Raw genomic sequence first — 27,328 nt, forward strand, 5'->3', positions numbered from 1 at the left:
GAGCGCGCACTCCGACGGACTGGGGGGGTATCCATCGCATCCAAAGCGCCTCTACCACCGCCGCCGCCAATTCGCGCAGCCCCGAAAGTCGGCTCGGTCTCCTTTTCCTCCTCTCTCTCTCTCTCTCTCCCCCCATCTTCCACACCTCCTCGCCGAAAGAGGAAATACTACATCCCCCAAGATGCTTTGCGGGTCTCTCCCTGGGGTTCCGGATGCTGCTCTGGCTGCTGACAAGCGAAGGTAAGCCGAGAGCGTCTGAGGCAGCCAAGGCGGCAACAGCGGCTGCGAAGAAGCTCCCAGCCAGCCTTTTCTCCCGAGCCCGGCAAGGCAAGCGAGAGACGCAAGGCAGGAGCGAGCGAGGAGAGAGAGAGAGAGAGCCAAAGCGGCTGTGGGAAGAAGGAGAAGGAGAAGGAGGAGGAGGCGGCGGGCGACCAGCGGGGCGGAGGAGCAAAATCCCCCCCCCACTCAGCCCAGCACAGCAGCAGCAGCTGAGCGGCAGCGCGAGCCAAGGGTCTGCTTTTCCTCTCTCTCTCTCTCTCTCTCTTCCCCCCCCCCTCCCCGCCCGCCCGCCCGCGTCTTCTTCTTCATTTCCTTTTCCAGCAGCGACGCGAGAGACAGAGGCGCGGGGGGCGGCGAGCGAGCGAGCGCTGGGAAAGCCAATTCTCGCCGCCTTGCATATTTTCCTATACCCACCCCTCCTTCCTGGCTCCCGTCTTTTGTGTGCGGTGTGTTTGGGGAAAGGGAGGGAAGGAAGGAAGGCAGGCAGGCAAAAAAAAAAAGAAAGGAAGAAAGAAAGAAAGGGAGAGAGAGAGAGAGAGAGCCAGCGGAAAGAAAAGGAGGCGAGGAAGAGGCGGCGGCGAAGGGACCATGTCCAGCAGAGTTGCGTGAGGATAATGTGATCGGCAGGCGATGAATATGCTGTCGCTGAAGGTTGGCAGTGGCGCCGAAGGGTCGGGCAGTCTCCCCGGCAGCCAGGAGTCTCCTGATCCCCTGGAAGAAAAAAGTCTCTCCCGAAAGGCAGCCGCCGTCGCCGCCGCCGAAGGGATCGGTGGGCAGCAGCAGCAGCAACAGCAGCAGCAACAGCAGCAGGCTGGTGAGTAACTCGGCGGGCTGCCCCCCTCGCCAGCCAGCCCTCCAACGCCCCCCTCTTCCTTTCACACAACCCCCTAGCTGCAACCCCTTCCCCACCGCCGCCCAATCTTTCCAGAAGGGTTGGGGTGGGTTTTTGTTTTTTTTTTTCTTTTTTGGCTCGTGCCAAGCTCTCCCCCCTTTCTTTTCTGGCTTTCTTCCCCTCCTTCCCCCCCAGACCCCAGGACGTTGGATGGCTACCCAATTTCTTTTCCCAGCCGAGTTGCTGTGTGCCTTCGGTTTCCGCCTCCCTCCGGGTCCCTCTGCACTCCACTCCTCTCCTCTCTCTCTCTCTCTCTCTCTCTCTCTAACCTTTTCGGGAAGGGTGGGGAGGGAGGTTGGAGGTGGGGGGAGAGAGAAGCAGAAGTCCACCCTCCCTCCCTCCCTCCCTCCTTCCTCCTCCTCCTCCTCCTCCTGAGCTCGGAGGGGTTGCGTGTGGGCAGCGAAGTAGCAGCGGGATTCGGAAGAGGGATGGTGGGTGGAGAGAAAGACGCGAAGGCTTGATTTTTATTTTTATTTTATTTTATTTTCACACACACACACACACACACACACACACACACACACACAAAACCCCAACAACTAATCCGTATGAACCAGCCTTTTGTCTCGACCAGTGTAAGCAAAGCCTTGGCAGCTGGAGGTAAGACAGTTGAAGCGCGCGCGCAAAAAGAAAAAAAAAAAAGAGGTGATAATTTCTTTTTTTATTTCTTGCCTTCTCTCCTCTCTCTCTCTCTTTCACCTCTTCGGTTATTCTCCATCACCTTTTTTCTTTTTCTTTTTTCTTTGCCATATGCGGATCGTCAGCCGTCACTTTCTTTCCTTCCCTCCGTGCCGCCTCCCCCCTCCCTCCCTCCCTCCCTCCCACTCCCACTCTCCCTCGCGGTCCCCTTGGCGCTGCCGCTTCTTAAAATTGCTCCCGAAAATCGCTTTAGGTGTAAACATTAATCTGACTTCGCACATGCCAGTTCGGGGACGCGCGAGCCGAAGGGCGCTGGGTGTGTGTGTGTGTGAGTGTGAGTGTGTGCGCGCGCGCTGGAGAAGCCACGGAGTAAGCGGATCTGTTTACCGGGGGTGGGAAGGATTGGGGGGGGGAGTACAGAGTTGGGAGGAGGAGGAGGCGATGCTTTGAAAGGGGAAGGAGTTGCGCCGGGGTTTTGGGGGGTGAGGGGGGTGGGAAGCGAGCTCAGGCGCGCTTTTTTCGCAGGCAAACAAACCTTTATTATTTCAGCATGTGGGGCTGGCAGGGGAGGCGCGATTAGGAACGGAAGCGCCCTGCAGAACCTTCCTTGGGAAAGGGGTGAACTCTCCTCCAGAGTTTCCTCTCAACACCCTCCTCCCTCCTCCTCCTCCTCCCCAAGGCATTGTGAATGTGGCTTGAGAAAGAGAGGGGAGGGGAGGGGGGGTTGGAAGAAACAAGGAAAGGGCTCTCGAGGTAGCCTACTTGCAAACGGGGGGGGGGGAGGCCGGAGGGAGCGAGCAGCGGAGCTTGCAAAACAGGTCTGTGGTCCTGGGAAGAGGAGGGGGCGTCTGCCTGTTTGCAAGCTGAAGGATGGGAGGTGTGTGTGTGTGGGAGGGGGGGTTGAGCCTATGGCATGACAGTCCCCCCCCCCAGGCCAATGAAGAGAGGTGGCAAGAGGAGACACCCTGGGGATTTTTGTGTCTTTCATCTCTCTCTCTCTCTCTCTCTCCCCCCTCCCTTTGTGGAAAAAGTGTTGAGTGACACCAGCCAGCCGGCTTTTATCCCTTAGAAGGTGGGTAGGTGGGAGTTTTGTGGTAGATGAAAACCAGTGGAGGGTGGCACCAGAATGTCATATCCACCCCCCCCAATGCCTTTCAGACAAACCGTGCTGTCTAAAAGTCCCTTGGCGAGTGAGGAAATTGGGTTTGGTTACTCAAGGACAAGCTTCATCATGTTTCCAGTGGGCCTTACTTGCCAGTCAGGATGCTCCAGGTGGCAGCCTAAGTCAGTCCCCTTCCGCTCACCTTTTGGTTGGTTCTCCCCCCAAAACAAGGTGCGATGCTTTAAATTGTAGGAGGAATGATCACCTTGCAGGGCAGTTTATGTATAGAAGAAAGGGAAGCACAGGTGACTTTTTTATTCCTGCCAAGCAATGTTTTCTAGATTCTGGCCTTAAAGAAGCTTCCCTTCCTTTTTAAAGATACCTTATTGGACATGTTTACACTCTGGTCTTATCTGACCTAGGGAAGCAGGCATTGAGTGGCAACATTGATTATTCCCATCTTAGTGATGGCACAAGGTGTCTCTTGTGCTGTTCCTCTCATGGAGCCCCTTTTTGAAACGCTTAGATGCATTAAAAAAAACCCCACTCTCTGGGTTTCTGGGATGTCTCTCCCCCTGGCCCCAAACCCCCTCTGGCTCCTGATCGTATCTGGTTTGACAAGCCTGATAAGAGGATGAGGAATCAAAACGTTACAGACTCATACAAGGAATAAATTAGCAGGAACACTTTGGCTGAGGAGGTGCTCTGGGTGCTACTTGCCTTAAACCTCTGAGCTTTTTCTTTGTCAAGATCTGTTGACACACTTTTGCGCAGGAAAAGTTTCAGTAAAGTGGAGAGAGAGAGGGAGAGAGAGGGAGAGAGCAAGCAAGAATGCTTGGCTCCTGAATCTTGGAAAACCTCCTTTGGCTGGACTTGTGAATGGACCATAGAGCATTCTTTTCAGGAGATGGGAACCAGAAGGTAAGAGCTAGATTCTCAAGGATTTTTGTCTGTGTGTGTGTGTAAAAGGAATCTGATGTTTGGGTTTAATATCGATATGCAGTTTGCTTTAATGAGTTCTAGCGTCTCTCCTTACAGTGTATGCCCAGAAACATCTCCTGGGGCTGGGGGGGGGGGGCTATAACTCTTGGCAGAGCACATGCTTTCCGTGAAGAAGGGCCCTAGTTCGGTGCTGGGCATCTCCCATTACAAGGATCTCAGATAGCAGCTCCTATCAGACAGAATGCTGGGCGAGACTGAACTAGCATATCAGGCAACTTTTGAAGTGCATTGGGCTGTGTGTTTGCACCTGGGCAGGCTGAAGGAAGCGAAAGGTTTAGGTCAGGTTCCCCTCTTAGGTGCCCCCTGTTGCTTGTGTGCCAGGCTGTTCCTCAAAATGGTTTTTTTAAAAAAAAATCACCAGGCTTCCTTGTGTCCAAAAACAGTTTTTCTCCTTTCAACAGTGGTGCGCTCTAGGACAGAATGGTCTTGCCCAGCCTGATGCCAGTGGGCAGGCTGGCCATTTATACACTGCAGGAGTTGGTGAGAGCAGGCAGCCCGCCCCCCCTCCCCCCAACTGTGGCAGGATTTCCTAGTGGTGGCTGCTGATTGCAGTTTAAGGAGCCCTGTTGGAGTTGGGGAGGGGAGGGGAGGGGGGCAGGCAGGCAGGCTGAAGCAAGGACACAAGAAACATTTGGAAACTTGTGTCTGGCAGATGCAAGCGAGCAGATGGAAACGTGGAGAAGGTTATGGGCAGTCTGGAGGGGCCTGTCTGGCTGGAGTCCTCGCCCTTCCTGCCTCGGAGGGAGGCTTTGGGGACCTGGGAGTGGTTTATTTCTGCTGAGGAAAGATCTGGGAGAGAATGGTAAGCATCTATTAATAGTGCACATCAGCCAAGTAAAAACAGAGACTCTCTAGTGCTGCCACCTTGGAGCCCAGAGGAAGGTTCAGATCTGGGGGTGTGGGGGGGGGAGGTCAAGGAACAAGGATGCCAAGCGGAGTTGCTTTGCATGGGGGAGGTGGGAGGTGGGGTTTGCTGGTCCTGCAGTCTCATCAGAAGCACAATCTCTCTGTGTGCGCTAGGACGAATAGGTCATGTTGCCTTGCCTGCATGCTTTAGAAGGAATGTAGAAAGGCTGGGGAGTGGGGTTGAGAAGTGCCAAATGTCTTGGGAATTTTATTCTAAAAACACTTCTGGCCTGTCTTCCAGCTGGTGATGAGTAAACCCCGCTGGGGTTTGCTCCTTCCTGTGGAACATTGAGTTGCAATTCTCTTAACTTCAGCACACAGTCACCTGTTGCTCGGTCAAATGACACGTAGGCTGCATGTCATTAACTTTGAGGGCAACTGTGACTCTGTCAGCATGGCTGGAGGCATCTTGACTATTAAAAGCAAGGCAGAAGCTGGCGATCTGACTCTGGAGCAGAGCCGTTCCGAGGCTCACTCGTTGTAACCTGTTGCACATCCCAGGAGTCCAGGGAGATTAAAATGGAACACTAGTAAGGAGTGAGTCTAACTGTGGGCAAATCTGTTGGGGGTAGTGCTGATGTCTGGTGCAAGAGCAGAACCAGCTCAAAAATAATTTGGCAATTGGGTGGGGGGAGAGACGTGTCCACACAGACACTTGTTAACCAAGGTGGGCCAGGATTTGGTGGGAAAGTTCTGTGTGATTTTGATGAGCCTTGGGCAAGGGACCTTCACACAGGATTAAGGCATCGTTGGCTTGACCTAGGTCTCTAGTTGTTCGTTTTTCACTGTGTGGATGGCTTGAGGTAGCTGTTCAACTTTGGCTGAGAAAAGTAAGCAGAAGTGTAATATAAATATATGGCCCAAGTATAACTATGGGTGTATTTTTCTCCATGCATAATACCATCCTGCCTGTGTGGTCTCATGCAGACTTAATGCCAGATAAGGCAGCATTTGTGGGTCTGTTTGTGTAGCTGCCTTAGACTCTTGTCCTTATGTTTTGGCCCCGCACATCTGAAAAACAACTGGCTCTATTGTTGATGGGATCAGTATCCCTGATTATTATTTGTGGTGTTTTTCCCCCTCCTATCAACTCGCCCCCCCCCCTTGTCTGTATGCAAGGAATTCTGGATTTGGTCATTCTTGTGAGAGCATGTCTCACAACTACCAACCCTGATGAAGCTACACAGCTACACACTCTTTTAGAGACACATGATCTACAACAGAGTTTGTCAACCTTAGCAATTTTAAAGAGGTGTAGACTTCAACTCCCAGAATTCTCCAGCCAGCCATGCTCTCTGGGGAATTTGGGGGGGTTGAAGTCCATATTTCTTAAAAATGCCAAGGTTGAGAAACACTGGTCTACAATTTAGATACTTTTTTTTTTTTTACTTTTATATAATAGGGTTGCAGTCTGGATTGTTACTTTGGATTTAAGGATCCTGGTATCACAATGCTCTTCTCTTCCATCCCCCACAATCCTGGGCATTGTTCCTTGAATGTGAATCCTGGTATGATGTACCGTGTTTTCCCGAAAATAAGACCCTGTCTTATATTTTTTTGAACCCTGAAATAAGCGCTTGACCTTATTGCCATGCGCTCAAAAGCCCGATTGGGCTTATTATCAGGGGATGTCTTATTTTGAGGAAAACAGGGTATTGATAACTAAGTAATGGGGGTGACAGAGTTGGCGAAAGGAAAGATTTACAATTATTTTCAAGTTCTTCATGGCGCGATAAGTAAAATGCTGAAGTTAAATAGAATTGTTAAAGTGAATGTTTTCTGAAAGTTGTGTGCATTGATGAAGGCTGTGGGTGGTTCAGAAGCATCTGGGTTGGACTTGGTCATGAGTTTCACAGGTCCAAACTGGGATGACCAGAAGAAGTGGTTAACTTTGCTGATATCTTTATATGCCTTGCATATTCCTGGATTTGGAGATGTCCTTATTTGAGGTCTTGGTTATTTTGCATAATCTATTATTTACAGAGTTGCAAGTTTCATAGCAGAGAGTTCAATACTAGTAGAAGAGCTGTTTTGTTTCCTTGGACACATTCCGAATACGTTCTGATTGCCAAACGCCCTAAGTTTGATCATGTGACCGTGGGAATGCTTTGTTGGTCATAAGTGCAAGGACCAGTCATAAACCACCTTTTTCAGTGCCACTTTAATTTCGAACATTTGTTAAACAAATGATTGTTAGTCGAGGACTATCTGTACTGGCTTCTTAGAGGAACGGGTGGTACTGCATTGTAGAAGTAAGTCCAGTATGATTAATTGATGTGTTATCATGTGGAGCAGGACTTATCTTCATAAGAGGCAATCCCCTTCCCCCTCAAAATAGCCACATCTGTTTGCTCCTCTGTATTCCTTTGTTTTCCTTCCTTGTTCTGATGTTACTGTAGTTAATGTGAAATTACAAAGATGTTTCCAACAGAAATGGTCAGAACCTGTTGGTAGAAAAGGGCTGTTGAAAGATTTGGATGACTTATCAGCCAGACAACAGGAATTGGGTCTCTAGTGCGCCTTCTGAGAAAGCATTTTGTGCCCCTGGGTTCAAGCGTTGCACTAAGTTATGATTAGCTTAATTGTGGTTTGTTGAGTAAACCCGATTGCTTGGGATAGTGCAACATGCTGCATCAGATCTAGGAAGATTGTGTTATGGTTTAGCATGATGAGAGAAGAGAACTTGGGTAGAGTTGAACAGTGTCTGAATAGGCTTGTGAAGTCATTCATGGTGTCCTGGATTTTGTTGTTATTTTCTGGAGCTTTTTAATGGGTGGTTTTTTTGCTTTTTAAATATTATGTTCTTACCTGGTGATTTTTATGTCTATGTGATGAACTCTATTCTTCTGCCTTTTCAGTTAGATGTTTTCAGTTTTCAGGGTACCTTAAACAAAATTCAAGAAGAAAAACAACATTTGCAAAGTTGACTAAAACTGCAACATGTTTTAAGGAAATGTTTATTATTTATTTATTTATTATTTAAACTTGTATGCCACCCTATCTCCGAAAGGACTCAGGGCGGCTCACAACAATAAAACAAGCAAAAACAATATTAAAAAAAATGTTAACAATACTATCAGCGATGTTCAATGTAGTGAGTTTGAGTGGGGACTGGCCACAGTTAATGTCACCTTTCCAGATTTCCACCTTGGTGTTCTCCAGTTGCTTGGTGTAGAACTGTCATAATTCCCAGCAGATGGGGCACACACTGTGGTTTGTCTTCAAAATTTGCAGGTAACTTGCTTTTTAGCTGCTCCTTTAATCCCCAGTTAATGATCAGGCTGATTGAGAATTATGGGAATTAAAGTCCCAATGCAGCTGAAGGCACCGGAACAATAATGCACTATAACTTTTAACAACAAGAAAATCCGTATGAGGTCTTCTGAATTAGACCTTTATACTGGCGCAATCATGTAGTCAGCCATTTCAACCATTTAGTGCTTTTGGTTGTAAACTTCTCTTGAGTATTTTTAAATTCCCTGACTTATACCTCGTTCTCGCTCTCCATACTTCTCTGCTGAAATCAGCTATCACCTTGCCTGGAACAAGGGAGTGTGGAATGTGTTGGCACTTAACTCTTGATTGGGAGGATTAAATTAGTTTGCTCAAGAATTTAGGGGAATGTAGGGGAACCGTGCTCTACTCAGCAGCAGTAAATCACTCTTAAATCCTAGAAATGGAGGTATTCCTTGAGTTGCACAAAAATTTTCTGGTTTCCTTTGCAAGATGGCTCGTTTTGGAGGCAGTCTCTGGTGTAATCAGGTTGATGATGTGGGGCCAATTCCATTGCTGTCATTTGTGGTAGCATTCCGTTTTGCATGTTCAGGTAGTGCTTATAACCTCAGTTGAACCCAAAATTTCTGTTGCTAAGTGAGACAGTTGTTAAGGGAGTTTTGCCTCATTTTACGACATTTCTTGCTGCAGTTGTTAAGTGAATCTGGCTCCTCCATTGACTTTGCTTTCGGAAAGTTGCAAAGGACGATCACCTGACCCCAACCGTCATTCCAACCGTCATAAATATGAATCAATTGTCAAGCATCTGTGAGCCATGGTGGCGCAGTGGTTAGAGTGCAGTACTGCAGTCTACTTCTGCTGACTGCTGGCTGCCTGCAGTTTGGCAGTTCAGATCTCACCAGGGTCAAGGTTGACTCAGCCTTCCATCCTTCCGAGGTGGGTAAAATGAGGACCCAGATTGTTGGGGGCAATACGCTGACTCTTTAAACCGCTTAGAGAGGGCTGTCAAGCACTGTGAAGTGGTATATAATTCTAAGTGCTATTCCTATTGCTATATGAATCTTGATCACGTGAGCATAGGGATGTTGCAATGGTCGTAAATGTAAAAACCGGTCATAAGTCACTTTTATTGTGTTTTTTGTAACTTGTAACGTCACCGAACAAAATGTAAGTCAAGGACTATCTGTACAGTTACAATCTCTCGAAGATTATTTGTGGCAGAAATTTTTCCCAGTTTAAACATTAATAGATATGCATACCTATCATAAAAGGGACGTGGTGGCTTTGTGGCTAAGATGCTGAGCTTGTCGATCGAAAGGTTGGCAGTTCAACGGTTCGAATCCCTAGTGCTGTGTAATGGGGTGAGCTCCCGTTACTTGTCCCAGTTTCTGCCAACCTAGCAGTTTGAAAGCACGTAAAAAATGCAGGTAGAAAAATAGGGACCACCTTTGGTGGGAAGGTAACAGCGCTCCAGGTGCCTTTGGTGTTTAGTCATGCCGGCTACATGACCACATAGACAACTTGAGATAGCACTGACTCTTCAAATTTGAAACGGAGATGAGTACTGCCCCCTAGAGTCGGGAACGACCAGCACATATGTGCGAGGGGAACCTTTACCTTTATACCTATCACACTATTCCCTTTTGTGGCAAACTGTTATGGAAAAGAGAAAGAAATGGTAACAAGAAAAATTAGAGGCAGGAGAAGGCAAAAGTGAAGAAAATCTGGCTTACCCCAACATTCATTATATTAATTATGCCTCATTGTCTTTCTCTATCTTTGCAAACTACCCCTCCTTCCATAATATTTGTACAATAGTGTGTCTGGAAACTGGGTCCTGGTTATGGGAACAATGAAGAGTATATTTGCTCTCCTGGATCATATACAAAAACAGTGGTGGTATCCTCAGGTGACAGATTGGGTGGACTGAAAAAACAGCATCTGGTTTGCACACAGCACCAAGCCCAAATGTGATTTCCTTAGCATTGGGTTAATGCATAGGTTACACAGACAGCGTGTCCTTACCTGGGTACAGTCTCAGGTTTATTTTTTAATTAACTGACACTTGTTAAAATTCAGCAGAACATTTCCAAGTCACGTGGGATCCTTGCCTTGGGCCTGCCTGTCCTGGGGACAGTACAGGTAGTCTTCTGCTTAAGACCATAACTGAGCCCCAAATTTCCATTGCTAGGTGAGACATTGGTTCAGTGAGTTTTGCCCACTTTTCATGCCACTAAGTTATTCACTGCAGTTCTTAAGATAGTTACATAGTTGTTAAGTGAATCTTGCTTCTCCACTGACTTTGCTTATCAGAAGGTCGCACATGACTCTGGGACACTGCAATGGTCATAAATATGAATCAGTTTTTCAAGTGTCCAAAATTTTGACCATGGGGTTGCTGCGATGGTCATAAATGTGAAAAACAGCCATAAGTTGCTTTTTTTTCAGTGCTGTTGTAACTTTGAATGGTCACTCAACAAATGGTTGTAAGTCAAGGACAACCTGTACTGTCTTGGACACTCTGCAGGGCCCTTAACTCCCAACAGTGTGCAACTTCGCTTAGTTTATCATGCAAACTCAGTGTTTGTGGTTTTGCAAACAATAACGTATAGCTTAGGATAGTGTGTGAATCCAGGCAGTTAGTCTTTAGTTAACAAAAGATAGTTCGGCAAATAGCGGCTTAAATGTTGTTGTTAGTTGCGAAGTCATGTCCGACCCATCGCGACCCCATGGACAATGTTCCTCCATGCCTTCCTGTCCTCTACCATCTTCTGGAGTCCATTTAAGCTCATGCCTACTGCTTCAGTGACTCCATCCAGCCACCTCGTTCTCTGTCGTCCCCTTCTTCTTTTGCCCTCAATCGTTCCCAGCATTAGGCTCTTCTCCAGTGAGTCCTCCCTTCTCATTAGGTGGCCAGATCTGGCCTTCTAAAGAGCAGTCAGGGTTGATCTCCTCTAGGACTGACCGGTTTGATCTCCTTGCAGTCCAAGGGACTCTCAGGAGTCTTCTCCAGCACCAGAGTTCAAAGGCTCAGTATGACCTTCAAATGGGTTTAGGGCTGAGATAGAAATTGATCTTTCAAGATAGCTGCTCCTTGCCATCTCAAATTGACAAGAACCTTTTGGGTTCTTCTTGTTCAAGCTAAGCATCTTTGAGGGATTTCTGTTTGCTCATTGTGGTATTTGATGCCCTGGTAGACATACGTATGCTTTCTCTGGAAAGAAGCAGGGTGCAAATCCAGGTGGATTCCGGAGTTGTGTTGAGTAGGCTGTGGTAGAGCTTCCATGGGTGAGGAGTGTCATTCCTGTTTCTCATGGGAAGCACAACTGACTGTGTTGGAAAGTCCCAGTGGTAACCCACTAGTTGATAGATGGGAGCTGGTGTTTGGTTACATTGCTGCCCAAGGGGAACTCTTGATGGGATCAACAGGTGGGGTTCAACAACAACAACCAAAAAAGAAGTCAAAATCCCTCTGGGGGGGTTTCCTTAGAAAAAATAAAATAAAAAGCTAGGCACTTCTTAAAACATGTATGCAGGGAACTAATAAATAATAAATAAATAAACATCTCTCCATTATCTGGAGGCTGGAAGAGTGGAGCATTGTTTGTGTGAGTAATCATATAAGGGGTGGAAAGGATGCCACTTGCTGAGCAGAATATTTGGGTATTTCCTTACGGTAAAACTCCCTGCAACTTTCTTTTTTTTTTAATGACTAGCACAGCAGAGAGAAAAAGAGATCATCAGACTTTGTTTCCTGCTCTGTTTATTTTTGTTTTTCCAGGAGGGGAGGCAGGGAATGTGATCTCACGGAGCCTGAAGTGGCACGGTCTGTTCTGTAATTTTGGGACACTGGTAGTTTTCATTGCATGTGTGGATTAGGCTTTAATCCCCTGATGTGACAGAAGAAGGAGCCAGAGAGCAGAGGGGCTGACAACTCTTTATCAGGCACTTACAGGAAGAAGAGTAGAGTGGAGTGGAGTGGAGTGGACTGGACTGAACTAGAATAGAATAGAATAGAATAGAATAGAATAGAATAGAATAGAATAGAATAGAATAGAATAGAATAGAATAGAATAGAATAGAATAGAATAGTTGGAAGGGACCTTGGAGGTCTTCTAGTCCAACCCCCTGCTTAGGCAGGAAACCCTACAGCACTTCAGACAAATGGTTATCTAATCTCTTCTTTAAAACTTCCAGTGTTGGAGCATTCATATCTTCTGGAGGCATGTTGTTCCACTGATTAATTGTTCTAATTGTCAGGAAATTTCTCCTTAGTTATAGGTTGCTTCTCTCCTTGATTAGTTTCCATCTATTGCTTCTTGTCCTGCCCTCAGGTGCTTTGGAGAATAGCTTGGCTTCCTTTTCTTGGTGGAAGCCCCTGAGATAAGAAAGGAGAAGGGTCTCCTTGGAGAAATTATTGGGAAAAGATGGACACTTCAGTGCACTAAACAGCAACAGGTAGATCTCATTTCCCAGCAGAAACACATTACAGTTGGCTTAGCCATGGTTTATTGGTTGGGTTACCATTCTCTGAGCTATTTATTGGTTGGGTTACCATTAAGCCATGGTTTATTGGTTGGGTTACTGTCACAAGCTAAGGTATAAACCATGGTGGGCAAAATAGGTTGCCACCATGGGCAGGATAGTGATGATGGAGGGGAGAGGATTCAATCTTCTTTTGGAGAGGGTGGGATTATTCTGTTTTTGTATATTTCTCTTCTGAAGATAGTAGGAAGTCATACAGCTGATTTTCAATAGCCCTGTTGAAAGGATGAAGGAAGTCCCATGGGATATAAGAACCTTCAGGATCCAATCTGGGCTGGTTTAGTCTTCTGAGCTTTTGGACTCATGTTGGAGCCCATCCTCATAAGAACTTCAGTCTGTCCTCCATTGCTAAAGTTTGGTGGTTGTTCCCCCCACCCCCAAACTTGACAACATTCAGATGTATGGACTTCAATTCCCAGCATACTGGTTGGGGGAATTCTGGAAGCTGAAGTCCACCCATTTTACCGTTATCAACTTTGAAAAACACTGCTATCAACCAAGGCTTATGAAAGCCGGATGGGTGGCATCAGACAGAACTTTGTAAGTTGAAACCCAAAGAAATTCTTTTATGAATCAGTGGAATGTATGAAAATAGTATTTTCTGAGGGAACGTATAAAAGTTTCAGCTGTGGGTTGCACAAGTGCAACATTTGATGCTGTGTGGGTACAGCTTGCCACGACAAACTGAAAGCAGAAGTGTAAGCAAAGACAGCCTTCATTTTCCCCCCCTCCCATCCCCCCCCCCGAGGATTTTTCCACTGGTTTGTCTTGTCTTTCCATCCCCTTCAAATGCAGAAAGAACATCACAATAGTTTGAGATGTTGGATGGGACTTAGTTCACTTGAGCATAGTTGTTTATTGGGTAGGAAAGAATAGATGCAGCTGCTGGGACTTTCTCATTTTAGTGGCCATCAAAATTTGGGTTTACAACTGTAGCCGAATTCACATTGCAATAGTGTCAATAAATGGGATACGATGACTTGAACCATTGTCATTGGTAAACCATGGTTTTTGAGCTTTTTTGCTGGGCAAATCAGATTTAATCTGGGTTTATTCAATAAAGCAGCAGTGGCTTCTTCAATAAAGCATCGTTAAAACCCATCTTAATGTGACATATGAACCCAATTGTAAAATTTAACTGCCACGGAATGAAGAGGGTCGCAACTTTAGTATTTTGGTGTTTCAATGTAAGTAAGAAAGGCTGGTGTTAAGGTAGCCAGAAATGAATTTGGTATCTTTGTGACCTTTAATGATTTGGCAATTTGGGTTCCTTGGTCAGTTTGCATAGCTTGGAACATATGACATCAAAGCAGAATAATAAGTAATTCCTTCCTTCCTTCCTTCCTTCTTTCTTTTTTTTTTTTATTTTTCGCCCAAATAGCCGGATAGAAGTTTTTTTAAAAAATATTTTAATGTTCTTTATATTCTTGTTTTTATGATGCTGTAAGCCATCCCGAGTTGCTCCACAGTAAGACGGGTAGCATGTAAATTTAATAAGTACACAGAAGGAAGATCAGAAGTTAAATAAGCAGAGTTTGATGATGGGGAAGGCGAAAGATTGTGGAGAGGTGGGGTACCAAGTGAAAAATGGGGTTTAATCAGGGGTAAAATCCAGCAGGTTCTAACAGGTTCTGGAGAACCGGTAGTGGAAATTTTGAGTAGTTCGGAGAACCGGCAAATACCACCTCTGGCTGGCTTCAGGGTGGGGTGGGAATGGAGATTTTGCAGTATCCTTCCCCTGCCATGCCCACCAAGCCACGCCCAACAAACAACACCATGCCCATCAAGCCATGCCCACAGAACGGGTGGTAAAAAAATTTGAATTCCACCACTTGGTTTAATTTATGGGAGAGATAGAAAAAAAGAGAAGACAGTGAGAGAAGAAGTCATTGGATTTCTGGGTGAGGTGGATGATCCAACATGGCTCCAGGTGCATGGAGGAAATTTTAATGGAAACAGGTGGAAAAACCACCATCCTCTATGAATGATTTTGGTTATAAAAGAATGATGGATTCCAATAATTAAGTTTATTGCAGGATCCAATCTGCGTTGGTCGCCAGGACCAGAGATTCAGTCACCACATTCTGGTGTGAGAGAGAAATTTCCTGAGGATGAGCTCCAGCTCCAGTCTCAAAGCTCGGAAGATTAAACCTCTGGTCCCAGTGACCAACCCGGATTGGATCATGCAACCTGATCCTGGGACACGTATATTTGCCTTCATTAGTAAGTATATTGGGGAAGAAGGTTGGTTCACTCCTTGTCTGCATGAACTGGCAAGGAGAAAAGGAGAGGTTTTGCCCTCCTTTTTCATGGTTAATGAAAATAATTTTTTGCTTGATTAGAATTAAGATTGAATTGGAAGACTGCCCATGTTCTGTTGTTGGCTTGTGGAGCAAGACAGCAAATCTAAGGTAATACTGAAGGGTTTTTATTAACTTTGAATAGGCTGGGAAAGTTGGATGCATATAGGGCAGTGGTCACCAACTGGTGTGGTCTACGAGAAAATTTTGGTGGTCCATAGAAAAATTATTTGCATTTTTTATATTGCACTAAATCAGGGGTCCTCAAGCTACGGCCCCTGGGCCGGATACGTGCAATGAATGTTTGTGTTGCTGCAGAGACTCTCCCCCTTCGGGGTCTTTTTGTGTGGTTCAGAGGGGAGCAGAAATTCCGCCTTGGCTGCTTCGGCCTCCTGGTGCAGGGCTTTGGGTGAAGGCTGGAGGGAAGTGCTACTGGTGGCGAAGAGCCGGAGGCAAGGATGAAATCTACTTACCTTCCTTACCGGTTTGGAAATGCACGCACAGACCTTCTGCACATACACAAAACATTCTGCGCATGCACAGAAGGTAAAAAACACTTTACTTCCTGGTTAAAACCAGGAAGTAACGACACCCAGGCAGGTGAGTGGAGCTTTGCTCCACCATTGCTACCGGATCACCGAACCAACTGCGATGATCGCTACCGGATTGCCTGATCCGGTCTGAACTGGGAGCATTTCATCCCTGGCCAGAGGGCCTTGTTCCAGTGGGACTGCATCATGGCCTGGAACTGGCTGACCATCTCAGCCTGCTGAGCTTCCAGGCGCCGGTAATTGGCCTTGCATTTCCTCAAGTCTTTCCTCTACTTGGAAATCCTATGCTCATAGTCCTCAGTGAGGTGCTTCTGCTGAGCCTCCTTCTCGGTCAGATCCAATTTGAACTGAGCCACCTGTTTTGCCAACTCTTTCTTGTGGTGGCTGCTTAGCTCCAACAACTGCTTCCTATTGGGGCCCTAAGGAGCCCGGGCGGGCAGGCAAGGAGTGGCTGGGAGGGGAGGGGCGAATAGAGGCTGGCGAGGTGCCCCTCGACGTGAATGACATTGAGTTGGCCACGCCCACCCAGCCACATGACCACCTAGCCACGCCCACCCAGCCGGTCATTAGGCAGATCACATTAGTTGTCCACGGGATTTAAAATTATGAATTTAGTGGTCCCTGAGGTCCGAAAGGTTGGTGACCCCTGATATAGGGGACATGCTTTGAGTTAAGGTAAATTATACGTGTGAGCAATCTAGCACTGTGAGGGTGTTTGCAATAAACTTGCAGGTTAATGCAAATTTCCATATAGTTAAGAATCACAGGAAATTATAATGGGTTGGTTCATAGAAATCTGGCCAATCGTAGAGTAGCTTGATAGGTAAATGTGGTTATTAGATGGGTCCATGATTTCATCCTAGTTTGGATGTGTTCTTTTGATTGCTGGGGCCTCCCTAGGATTTTGCTATGCTGGTCCTTGACTTACAACCATTTGTTTAGTGACTGTTTGAAGTTGCAACGGCACTGAAAAAAAATGGACATATGCCTGGTTGTTGTAGCATTCCCAGGTCCCATGACCAAAATTTGGGCACTTGGCATATAGTTATGGTTGCACTGTCCTGGGGTCATACTATCACCATTTGTAACCTTCCCTGCTGGCTTCTGATTTGCAAAGTCAAGGGGTGGAGGGGAAGAGCCAGATTTGCTTAATGACCACATTTTCACTTAACAACTGCAGAATTTGCTTAACAACCGTGGGAAGAAAGGTCGCAAAACGGGGCAAAACTCAACTGCCTTGCTCAGCAAAGGAAACTTTGAGGCCCTATCTACCTATATCCAGAAAAGCAAATAGTTGAACTTGGGGTCTGCCGTTGACTTCCCAAAACACAAATGTGAACACAACACAGTCTCTGCTCATATCTTCTTTTGTAGCCTTGTTGGTCCCCATTCCATCGGAAGCTTCTATTATCTTTCCTGGTACTGTTTTCCTTGTAGTGTGTTAGTCCTCCCTGTAGTATCCCATTCGATAAACAGCAAATTTCTTGCGAGTTCTTTCTTCATCACCACCTCCTAAAACACACACAGACAGCAGATAAAGGGATGGTATAAATGCTGCAAGTCCATCGTAAGGAGTTAAGCTTACATGTTTCCATGGTAGCTGAGAAGCCCACCACCTGCCCTGTTGTTGTTGTTTTTTTTTCCCATGTGGCATTTTTGGATAGTCAGCATGCAGGCTAATCTTCTCCAACCTGTGTATCTTGGCTGGAGCAGACATACATGCTGTACTTAGGGATTTACTTACCCATGTTGAAAAACAGCAGGGCTTAATGGTTGCATAAGATCTTTCCTCTTACTTATCGTCTTTTGAAGAAGTGTTGTGGACTGTTTGGGGCCTTATGGTTAATATTAGTTTCTTCTCAAACATGGCAACTCCAAGATGGGTGGACTTCAACTCCCAGAATTTGATGAATGGTTGCAAGAACTGGGCATGGCTAGTCTAGTGAAGAGAAGAACCAGGGCAGTGTTCCAGTATTTGAGGGGCTGCCACAGAGAGGGAGGTCAAGCTATTTTCCAAGGCACCCGAAGGCCAGACAAGGAATAATGGATGGAAACTGAACAAGGAGCAATTCAACCTGGAAATAAGGAGAACTTTTCTGACAGAGAGAGCAATCAACCCATGGAACAGAAGTTGCCTTTGGAAGTTGTGGGAGCTTCATCACTGGAAGCTATCAAGAAGACACCGGACTGCCATCTGTCAGAAATGGTGTAGGGTCTCCTGCTTGAATAGGGGGGGAGGGGGGTTGGACTAGATGACCCACAATGTCCCTTCCAACTCTGTTAAACTGTAAACTCTGAAATAAAGCTGGTTGGGGAATTCAGAGTTTACAGATTAACAGAGTTTTGAGAAACACATTTGAGAAACATTGGTTTATACGTTAGAGTGAAACTGAAATGGTTGCTTCTGAAATTCATCAAGCATCTTTTAATTGTTTTAAATCAGGATCCTGTTGGGACTCCGAGATCTTTCTTTAACACTACCGTTCGGTTGAATATCCGGACTGACTTGCAACAGCGAGGGAGACATTGGCCCAAGCTTGCAAGGACACATCCTTTATGGGGAGGGCTAGTGGAGAGAACACCATGCCTCTCTCTGCTTCCAAAGCCGCCATTTAATGTGCCAGGAAAAGCGAGGCAGGCACAGTCCTTCAGCTCGCCCAGGCTATTGAAATGTCACAGCTGCTTCCTGGGTCGCTGGAGAGCTATTGCACAGCTCAGAGGTAGCTCTGTGTGCATTACTGAGTCTGGGAGAAATAAATTGTTGGAAAGGGTTGGGGGTGGGTGGGTAGGTAACAAGAGCAGGAGGAAGTTGTTAGAGGGCTGCCAAGCTGGGATGTGCGTGGAGGGTGGTGGCGTCGTCCTGAAATGCTTGGTGTGAACTGTAATGGAACAGTTCAGCCTGGAGGGACCGGCTAAGTGTAATCCAAAATTCCTTGGAGCCTTGGATAAGAAGGCTCCCAAGGGGTTGAGGCTCTCTAAAGTGCAGGGTATGTTGGACACAAGGTCGGGGTAGCTCGTCGTACGGCTGGCAACCCCACATGGCTGATCAAAGGTAAATTCCAGTGGCCTCCCAGTCTCTCCTGTTCAAAGAAGGTTCGACTAGAAGACCTCCAAGGTCCCTTCCGACTCTGCTATTCTATAATCCCAACCCCCCAGTGGAGCAGTGGTGGAATTCAATTTTTTTTTTTACTACCAGTTTTGTGGGGGTGGCGTGGCTTGGTGGGCGTGGTGGGGGAAGGATACTGCAAAATCCCCATTCCCACCCCACTCGGGGGCCAGCCAGAGGTGGCATTTGCCGGTTCTCTGAACTACTCAAAATTTCTGCTACCGGTTCTCCAGAACCTGTCAGAACTTGCTGAATAGCACCCCTGCAGTGGAGCCAATATTTAATATCTTCCCTTGAGGACTCTTCTCTTTCTTAACTGTGCATCTCAGAGGCTTTCCTCGTGTAGGTGCTTTCTGTCATAATCTTGTTTTTCTATGGTTAGCGAGAGCTGTCTCCTTTCTACAGCCGCCAGCGTATTCCATCCCCAAGAATGTCAAAGTCACCAGTGCCGGGGTGAGAGAAATAACCTTAGATCTATCCATCTGTCCATCATGTCCTTGTTCTCTGAGGCTTGAGACACCAAGGTCTCCTAATGTTCAGGGTGGAGAGAGAGAGAGAGATAAATAGATGTGGGGCAGATTTGAGGGCTGTAGGATCCTCGTTGATTTTCATGAGCAGACAAGAATTTCACCAGCCAAAGACCCGAGAGATGGCGATAGGATGGCGGATCTTGTAAAACACAATGCTCCGCACCAGAATTGATTCCCGCTATCAGTTCTACATATAAAATTTTACATCTGACTTCTCCTCCTGTCCCCTTTTCACAAACCCTGCAGCTTCTTAAAAACCCACCCACCCCAAAAAAAGATAGTTACTGTTGCTGTTGCTCTCATTGAAACCAGGGAAATTTTCCTGATCTACCAAAATCGTCTAGAAATCTACTTCTGTCTCTTGCCCACCTCTGCCCTAAGGCTGCATTCTGCAGGAGGACATTAAATGGGCAGATATATATAAAGTTTTAAAGTTGCCCTTAAGATGGGCACCTATATATAGGTAGTCCTCAACCTACGACCACAGTTGAGCCCAGAATTTATGTTGCTGAGTGAAAAATTTGTTAAGTGAGTCTTGCCCTCATTTTACGACTTTTCTTGCCACGTTTGTAAAGTGAACCACTGCAGTTGTTAAATTAGTAACACGGTTGTTAAGTAAATATGACTTTTCCCCCATTGACCTTGCTTGTCAAAGAAGGTTGCAAAAAGGGGTGATGACATGACCCCGGGACACTGCGACTGTCGTAAATCTGAACTAATTGTCAAGCATCCAGATGCAAATCATGTGGCCATGGAGATGCTGCAATGGTCATAAGTGCGAAAAATGGTCATAAGTCCCTTTTTTCAGCACCGTTGTAACTTTGAACGGTCACTAAATGAACTGTTGTAAGTCAAAGACTACCTCCATATGGTTTAAATAAGTAAATAAATACTGTCAATACATTTTAAAAAAAATAACAGACAAGTGAGTTGCTATGTTTCCCCTATTGTTTTCTCATTCTTCCTCCACTTCTCTCTCACACACACACACACAAACAAACATAAAAACACACAAAATACATGCCTGTTGCCCAGCACCCAAAGTGTCATCCCATGACTGTGGGGATGCTGGGACTGATGGGTAAATGTAAAAAAACGGTGGTAAGTCACTTGCATTGTAAATTCAAACCATCACTAAATGAATAGCTGTAAGTCAAGGATAGACTATCAAGAGCCTTGGTAGTACAATGGTTTAATGCACCCTGTTATTAACACAGCTGCCTGCAATTTCTGCTGGTTCGAATCTCTCCAAGGCTCAAGGTTGACTCAGCCTTCCATCCTTTCTAAGGTAGGTGAAATGAGGACCCAGTTTGTGGGGGCAATAAGCTGACTTTGTATAAATATACAAAAGAATGAAGGCTATTGCTTAACGCATTGTAAGCCGCCCTGAGTCTCCGGAGAAGGGCGGCATATAAATCAAATTAAAAAAAAAAAAAAGGATATTCAATAGGAAATAAACGTGGAAATAAACGTACAGAAACTGGCTTTCTCTTCAGCGTTTGCCAGCTTGGTCTGCATTTTGGGCGTCTGCACACACCTGAAGCAGCCAGCGTGTTATAAAAAGGTTTTCATCATTAAGAAGTCACAGGGTTTATGGATGGCAAGTATTGTAGAAATGGTGACTGGGCATGGAAAGTGGCATGAAATGTTTCTAAGGTATTTTGTCAAGAGGCATTGGGAAATTATGCTAACGACACCCATCCTTATATGTTTTGCAATCGGCTACTCATCCTTCTGAAATCTGCCCTTCGCAACTTCCCTGGGAATATAAATTTGTCCCAACTACAGCTAATCCCTGACTTACAACAATTTATTTAGTGACCATTCCAAGTCACAACAGCACTGAAAAAAGGTGACCTATGACCGTTTTTCCCACTTGCAGCACCCCTGTGCTCTTGTGATCAAAATTCAGATGCTGGACAACTGATTCATATTTATGACGGTTGCAGCATCCCGGGGTCGTTGACGACCTTCTGACAAGCAAAGTCAATGGGCAAGCCAGATTCACTTAACGACTGGGTTACTAACATAAGAGCCTTGATAGTACAGTGGTTTAATGCACCCTGTTATTAACACAGCTGCCTGCAATTTCTGGTGGTTCGAATCTCTCCAAGGCTCAAGGTCGACTCAGCCTTCCATCCTTTCTAAGGTAGGTGAAATGAGGACCCAGTTTGTGGGGGCAATAAGCTGACTTTGTATAAAATATACAAAAGGATGAAGGCTATTGCTTAACGCATTGTAAGCCGCCCTGAGTCTCCGGAGAAGGGCGGCATATAAATCAAATTAAAAAAAAAAAAAAAAAAAAACCTGCAGTAATTCACTTAATAACTGTGGCACGAAAAGTCATAAAATAGAGCAAAACTGAACAGCTGTCTCACTGAGCAGCAGAAATTTGCGGGCTCACTTGTGGTCATAAGTCGAGGACTACTGTATTAGGTATATTCATCACCTTGAATTGTGTATAAAAAAATAATAAAGGCGGGATTAAAATCTAATAAGTACCGTAGACAACATAACACATCATGAGAGAACTGGGTATTCTTCAAAGCTGGCATATTGAGAAGGCACTTCTCTGCTCTATAACCGCCAAAAAAATCAGCATATAATCAGCAAAAAAAGGTCATAAAATGGGCAAAACTCGCTTATAACAAATGTCTCACTTAAGAACAGAAATCTGCTTACGGTCGTAAGTCAAGGACTACCCTGTATGTGGATGCATCCATAAAATCATAATTCTGTTCAGCCTGTGCAAACATATGTCTCTTTCAGTGACCTCACCAGGTGAGGCTAAGACATCAGAAAGCAAGCCGGCCTGGCCTAATTTTCTCCCCTGTTTTAAAATTATTTTACATCGAAATTTTAATTTGTTTTAAATTATTGGGTTTTTAATTTGTCTTGGGCTAAATTATTTAATCTGGTTTTAATTATATCTTTTAACTTTTGTATTTATGTATTTTATTTTGTGCCTGTTCACCGCCCTGAGTCCTTCGGGAGTAGGGCGGTATATAAATCTAATAAAAGAAAGAAAAAAGAAAGAAAGAAAGGTTGGCAGTTCCAGTGGTTCGAATCCCTAGTACAGGTCTGCAGTGTGAGCAGGGGGTTGGACTGGATGACCTCCAGGGTCCCTTCCAACTCTGTTACTTGTTTGACCTGTTACTCTACGGAACCTTCTTTCCTCCTGTAGCTTTAATTGCTCAAAACCTCCACTCCTCTAAACTTCCTTGCTGGTCCCCTCAAAGCCTTGGGTTGGGGGTGTCTTTCTCTCCCTCCTACACCCCCCCCCCACCGCTTCTTTTCTCTCCCCGGCATTCCACCAGAATGAAACCCAAGCATTGGCACAGACCTTGTATTTCTCTCTGGCCCATTCTCCGGTTCCCAAACAAAAGCCTGGCCCGGCTCTCCTGGGAACTTTGCCTGAAACAGGAGAGGCTGCTGCTGCAAGGAACGGTTGATTGTTCCTTTAGGCCCACCTCAGGTTTCCATGCTGGGGGCAGGGATGATGGCATGTCCCCAGGCCATGCCTGTCAACCCCCAGCCCTCAAATCTTGGTTAGGGGTTCTGCAATTTGGCTTTTAGGAATGCCACCAGGTCTTGGTGCAGGAGAGCACAGCTGGCCTCACAGTGGCGACTGTGTGGTTACAATGCTCCATTTTTCTTTTATTATTAGCTGGGCCCCTTCCAGGTCACACCGGTTGGCATGGAGGCTTTTCCCCCCTCAGGCAAGAGGAGGCTTGCACCAGATTATCCTTTGTTGAGTTGGTGCGGAGGATTCATTCAGGTTGCTCGGGATTTGCGTCCGAGTTTCTTCTGCTCTCTTGCCAGCAAAAAAGGAGGTTGCGGTAGATTCGTTGGAGAGATTTTAGAAACTTGCCTGGTATGTTTAGGAGTATCCTGCTGAGTAAAGTGGAAGGATTTGAGCACTTAGGCTTTCTGAACTGAGATAGTTGAGGTGGTTATGGCCAGGTTTGTGCGTGTTCTAAGCATGCAATTTAGCAATGCAAGGAGTTAGAATGATTATTCTTATGTACTCTTAAGCTTAAGAAACTTGCTTTCCCATGTAGCTTGTGGAAGCAATATCCACATTAGGTAAAGGTAAAGGTTCCCCTCGCACATATGTGCTAGTCGTTCTCGACTCTAGGGGGTGGTGCTTATCTCTGTTTCAAAGCCGAAGAGCCAGCGCTGTCCAAAGACATCTCTGTGGTCATGTGGCCGGCATGACCAAACACCAAACGCTGTTTCCTTCCCACCAAAGGTGGTCCCTATTTTTCTACTTGCATTCTTTAAGTGCTTTTGAACTGCTAGGTTGGCAGAAGCTGGGACAAGGAACGGGAGCTCACCCCGTTACGCGGCACTAGGGATTTGAACTGCTGAACTGCCAACCTTTCGATCGACAAGCTCAGCGTCTTAGCCACTGAGCCACCCTGTCCCTAATATCCACATTAAGAACATGCATATTAAAGGAATAAACACTGTGCAGACTTGGTTTTCATTAACATTCCCTGAGTACCCGGAGAAGTTTCCAGTTTAGCTGATTGCCAAAGAAAGGTTTAAACCATGGTTTAAACCGTGGGCAACCATGGTTCCTTTATGACCTGTGGACTTCAGCTTCCAGAATTCCTGAGCCAGTGTGGAGAGCTTAGGAATTCTGGGAGTTGAAGTCTACAGGTCATAAAGGAGCCTTAGTTGTCTGCCTCCCCTGGTTTAAAAAGCATTATGGTTAATGTTGTAAAACAGGGGTGTCAAAACTCAATTTCATTGAGGGCCACATCAGGGCTGTGTTCAACCTTGGGGGGAGAGCAGGGGGTGTGTGGCCAGGGGGCGTGGCCAGCTTGACGTCACTTATGTCGGGGTGCCTGTTGATGCCCAAGCACTCTGCCAGTGAAAATGGGCTCCCGAGCTCCGTTTTCGGTTGCAATGGCTTCCTGCAACTCTCCGCCAGCAAAAATGGTGCTCCATTTTCTCTGGCAGAGGCACCGCGGGTCAGTCCTTTGCTGTTTCCAGGGTAGCCCTGTGGGCCAGATCTAAGCACCCCCATGGGCTGAATCCAGCCCCCAGGCCTTGAGTTTGACACCCCCGTTGTAGCAGAATATTCATATACGGAACTGAACTGGAATTCTGCTGGTGAAAAGAGAATACCTCATTTTCTGTGATCAGCAGTAGCCAATTGAAATATCCAATGTAGGCTTATGCATGGTTATTTCTAAATTGGCACATCCTGAGCAGATCATCTCGATGTGTATTTCTTGGGACGTAAAGTGTCTCCTACGCGTCTCCCTATAGCCCTGTTTGGTAAACTAGAAGATTGTAAAAAAAAAAAAAAAAAATGTGGTTTGTTCAATTTGACTTCTGTGCATTGGATGAACCCTGCCAGTTGTGATTTATTCAATAAACCATGCTGAAACTAGTGCAACTATTAGTGCAATAGGAAAATCCAGTCAATGCACATGTAATTCTGATAATAAAACTTGTTCAGTTTTAGGGATTTCTGCAATGGATATAATGGAGACCAGGATACTAACCAATTACAGGCAGTCCTTGACTTATGACCACAATCGGAACCAGAATTTCTGTCGTAAAACAAGGCAGTTGTTAAGTGAATCATGTCTGATTTAATGACTTTTTTATTTTTTTGCTATGGTGGTTACTTAAGGGAATCACATGGTTGTTAAGTAAATCTGGCTTCCCCCATTGACTTAGTCCAAAGCTGACTGGGAAGGTCACAAGTCGTGATCCTATGGCCCTACAACTGTGATAAACACACGCCAGCAGCCAAGCACTGGTAAGGATTTTGACTACGTGACTGTGGGGATGCTGCAACGGTCATAAATGCAAGGACCAGTCATAAGTCACATTTTCCAATGCCATTGCAACTTTGAGGGATTGCTAAACGCATGGTTGTAAGTCCAGAACTACTTCTATTCTGACGGCCGAGACAGCATGCAAAAAAGGACTCAGAGCTGTGAGGAATTGTATTTAAAACAATACAATGAGTAGATACCCAAATCTCTGAAAAGACCCTGTTGGTTCATCCTCCCATGTGCAAAATCAGTTGCAAACTATTGTTTGCTCCTAGACAATTCCTAATGAATAGCCTGCACTGGTTTACATTCCTTCATTTTTTGAGGCTTAGGATCTTCCCTCTCTCCCAGCAAGACCAGTTCCCTCTTGTATATCTTAAGGCCCTTTTGATCCAAAATGGAATCAGCTGTTGGGAAACACGTCTCCGAACACGAAAGGTTATTTTAAGGGATGCATTATTTTAAATGAGCACTCATCATCTCTCCCTCCGTTAAAACACAAGCGTATAAATAGCAACGCCTCCCTTCCTCCTGCTTCCCCCCCAACCCAAAAAAAATCCCCTCTGTGCAGCCAGTTAGTAAAAATACAAGTGAGCCGAAAGGCTTAGATGCCAAAAACTTTATTCGCGTCTAGGATGGGAACTCACCAAGAATTCCTCTGGCGTTTTTCTTTTTCTCCTTTTTTCTCTTGCCAGAGATGCAAACAACAGCACTGCCAGCTATGCAGGGGTGGGGAGGCGAGGGCCCCTTGATCTGCTGCAGGAAGCTGGTCTCAGGTTGTGCGTTTGTCGTTGTGGGGGGATGCGTTAGGTCCCCTCCCACTCTAAGGGAAGAAGAGTCGCTTTGCCTCAAGGCTAGATTGGATTTTAAGCTTTCAAAGTGCAGAGAAATGTTTGCCTTTGCTCTTGTGGGTGCTGGTGCATTGTGGGAATCTAAATCTATGGGATGAGCATCGGTTCTATTTTTTTTCTCCCCCCCCCCCCCCATTGTTCTGCCTGCCTCTTAAGTACCGGAGTGGCTCTAAAAGCAGCTGATCCCAGGTGTAATTGATCCCTCTGGATGACTCCTTTTTCTTTTTTTTGCTTTCATGGAACAAGAAAATTGCAGGGAATTGCTTGCAGAGTATGCTGGATGCTGCCTGCAAAGTATTAAATAGAAAGGAAGCCAGGTTCAGGGGGGAAAGCATAGCAGATGGGCGAGAGACGCCGGAGGTGAATGGAATGGGCCAAGCAAGTGGGAAGATGGGCTCATTACTTGGCACATATCAGCATTTGCATTCAAGGGGGCATAGACAAAGAAGGAACCATTTTATCTTCTTTAACAGAGCTGGGAGGGGCCTTGGAGGTCTTCTAGTCCAGCCCCCAGCTCAGGCAGGAGACCCTATACCAGTGGTCGCAGAAAAATTATTTGCATTTTTAATATTGGACTAAATCAGGGGTCCTCGAACTACGGCCCCTGGGACGGATACGTGCAATGAACGTTTGTGTTGCTGCAGAGTCTCCCCCTTTGAGGTGGTCTTGTGTGGGTCAGAAGGGGGCAGAAATTCAGACTTAGGGTCTGCTTCAGCCTCCTGGTGCAGGGCTTTGGGCGAAGGCTGAAGGGAAGTGCTGCTGGTGGCGGAGGACCTTGTTCCAGTGCGACTGCATCATGGTCTGGAACTGGCTGACCATCTCAGCCCGCTGAGCCTCCAGGTGCCGGTACTTGGCCTTGCACTCCCGCAGGTCTTCCCCTCTGCTTGGAAAGCCTAAGCTCGTAGTCCTCAGTGAGGTGCTTCTGCTGAGCCTCCTTCTTGGTCAGATCCAAGTTGAACTGAGCTGTTTTGCCAACTCTTTCTCGTGGTGGCTGCTTAGCTTCAACAAATGCTTCCTGTTGGGGCCCTAAGGAGCCCAGGTGGGGAGGCAAGGAACTGGCCATGCCTACCCAGTCACATGACCACCTAGCCACGCCCACCCAGCCGGTCATTAGGCAGATCACATTAGTGGTCCGTGGGATTTAAAATTATGAATTTAGTGGTCCCTGAGGTCTGAAAGGTTGGTGACCCCTGCCCTATACTATTCCAGACAAGTACAATTTCTTCTTAAAAACCTCCAGTGACGGAGCAGCACAGCCTCTGGAGGGAAGCCATTCTCACTCTCAGGAAATTTCTCCTTAATTCTAGTTTGCTTCTCTCCTTGATTAGTTTCCATCCATTGTTTCTTGCCTTCCTTCCGGTGCTTTGGAGAATAGGCTGACCCCCTCTTTTTTTTGGCAGCTCAGTAAATATGGGAAGACTGCTATCATGTCACTCCTAGTCCTTCTTTTCAGTAGACTAGACGTACCCAATTCCTGCAGCCGTTCTCTCTTTCCCTCGTTGGTAACTTTTTTCTGTTGAGTGTAGTGCAGTGTTTCTCAACCTTGGTAGCTTGAAGATGGGTGGACTTCAATTCCCAGAATCCCCCAGCCAG

General features: G+C 46.2%; 1 protein-coding gene across 2 annotated transcripts in view; it reads left to right on the forward strand.

The window, feature by feature from the left end:
* Window positions 1–578: 578 nt before the first annotated feature.
* AHDC1 (AT-hook DNA binding motif containing 1) overlaps window positions 579–27,328 on the forward strand; it is a 270,588-nt gene continuing 243,838 nt past the window's right edge. For both annotated transcript variants that reach the window (XM_070949747.1, XM_070949746.1), the window contains exon 1: window positions 579–1,093. In XM_070949747.1, the coding sequence (XP_070805848.1) occupies window positions 910–1,093 (184 nt within the window). In that variant the 5' untranslated portion in view covers window positions 579–909. The remainder of the gene's footprint in view (window positions 1,094–27,328) is intronic.

Source organism: Pituophis catenifer, unplaced genomic scaffold, assembly GCF_029215685.1.
Source record: "Pituophis catenifer annectens isolate HBS135680 unplaced genomic scaffold, rPitCat1.0.hap2 SCAF_9, whole genome shotgun sequence".
In the NCBI taxonomy this organism is placed as follows: Eukaryota; Metazoa; Chordata; class Lepidosauria; order Squamata; family Colubridae; genus Pituophis; species Pituophis catenifer.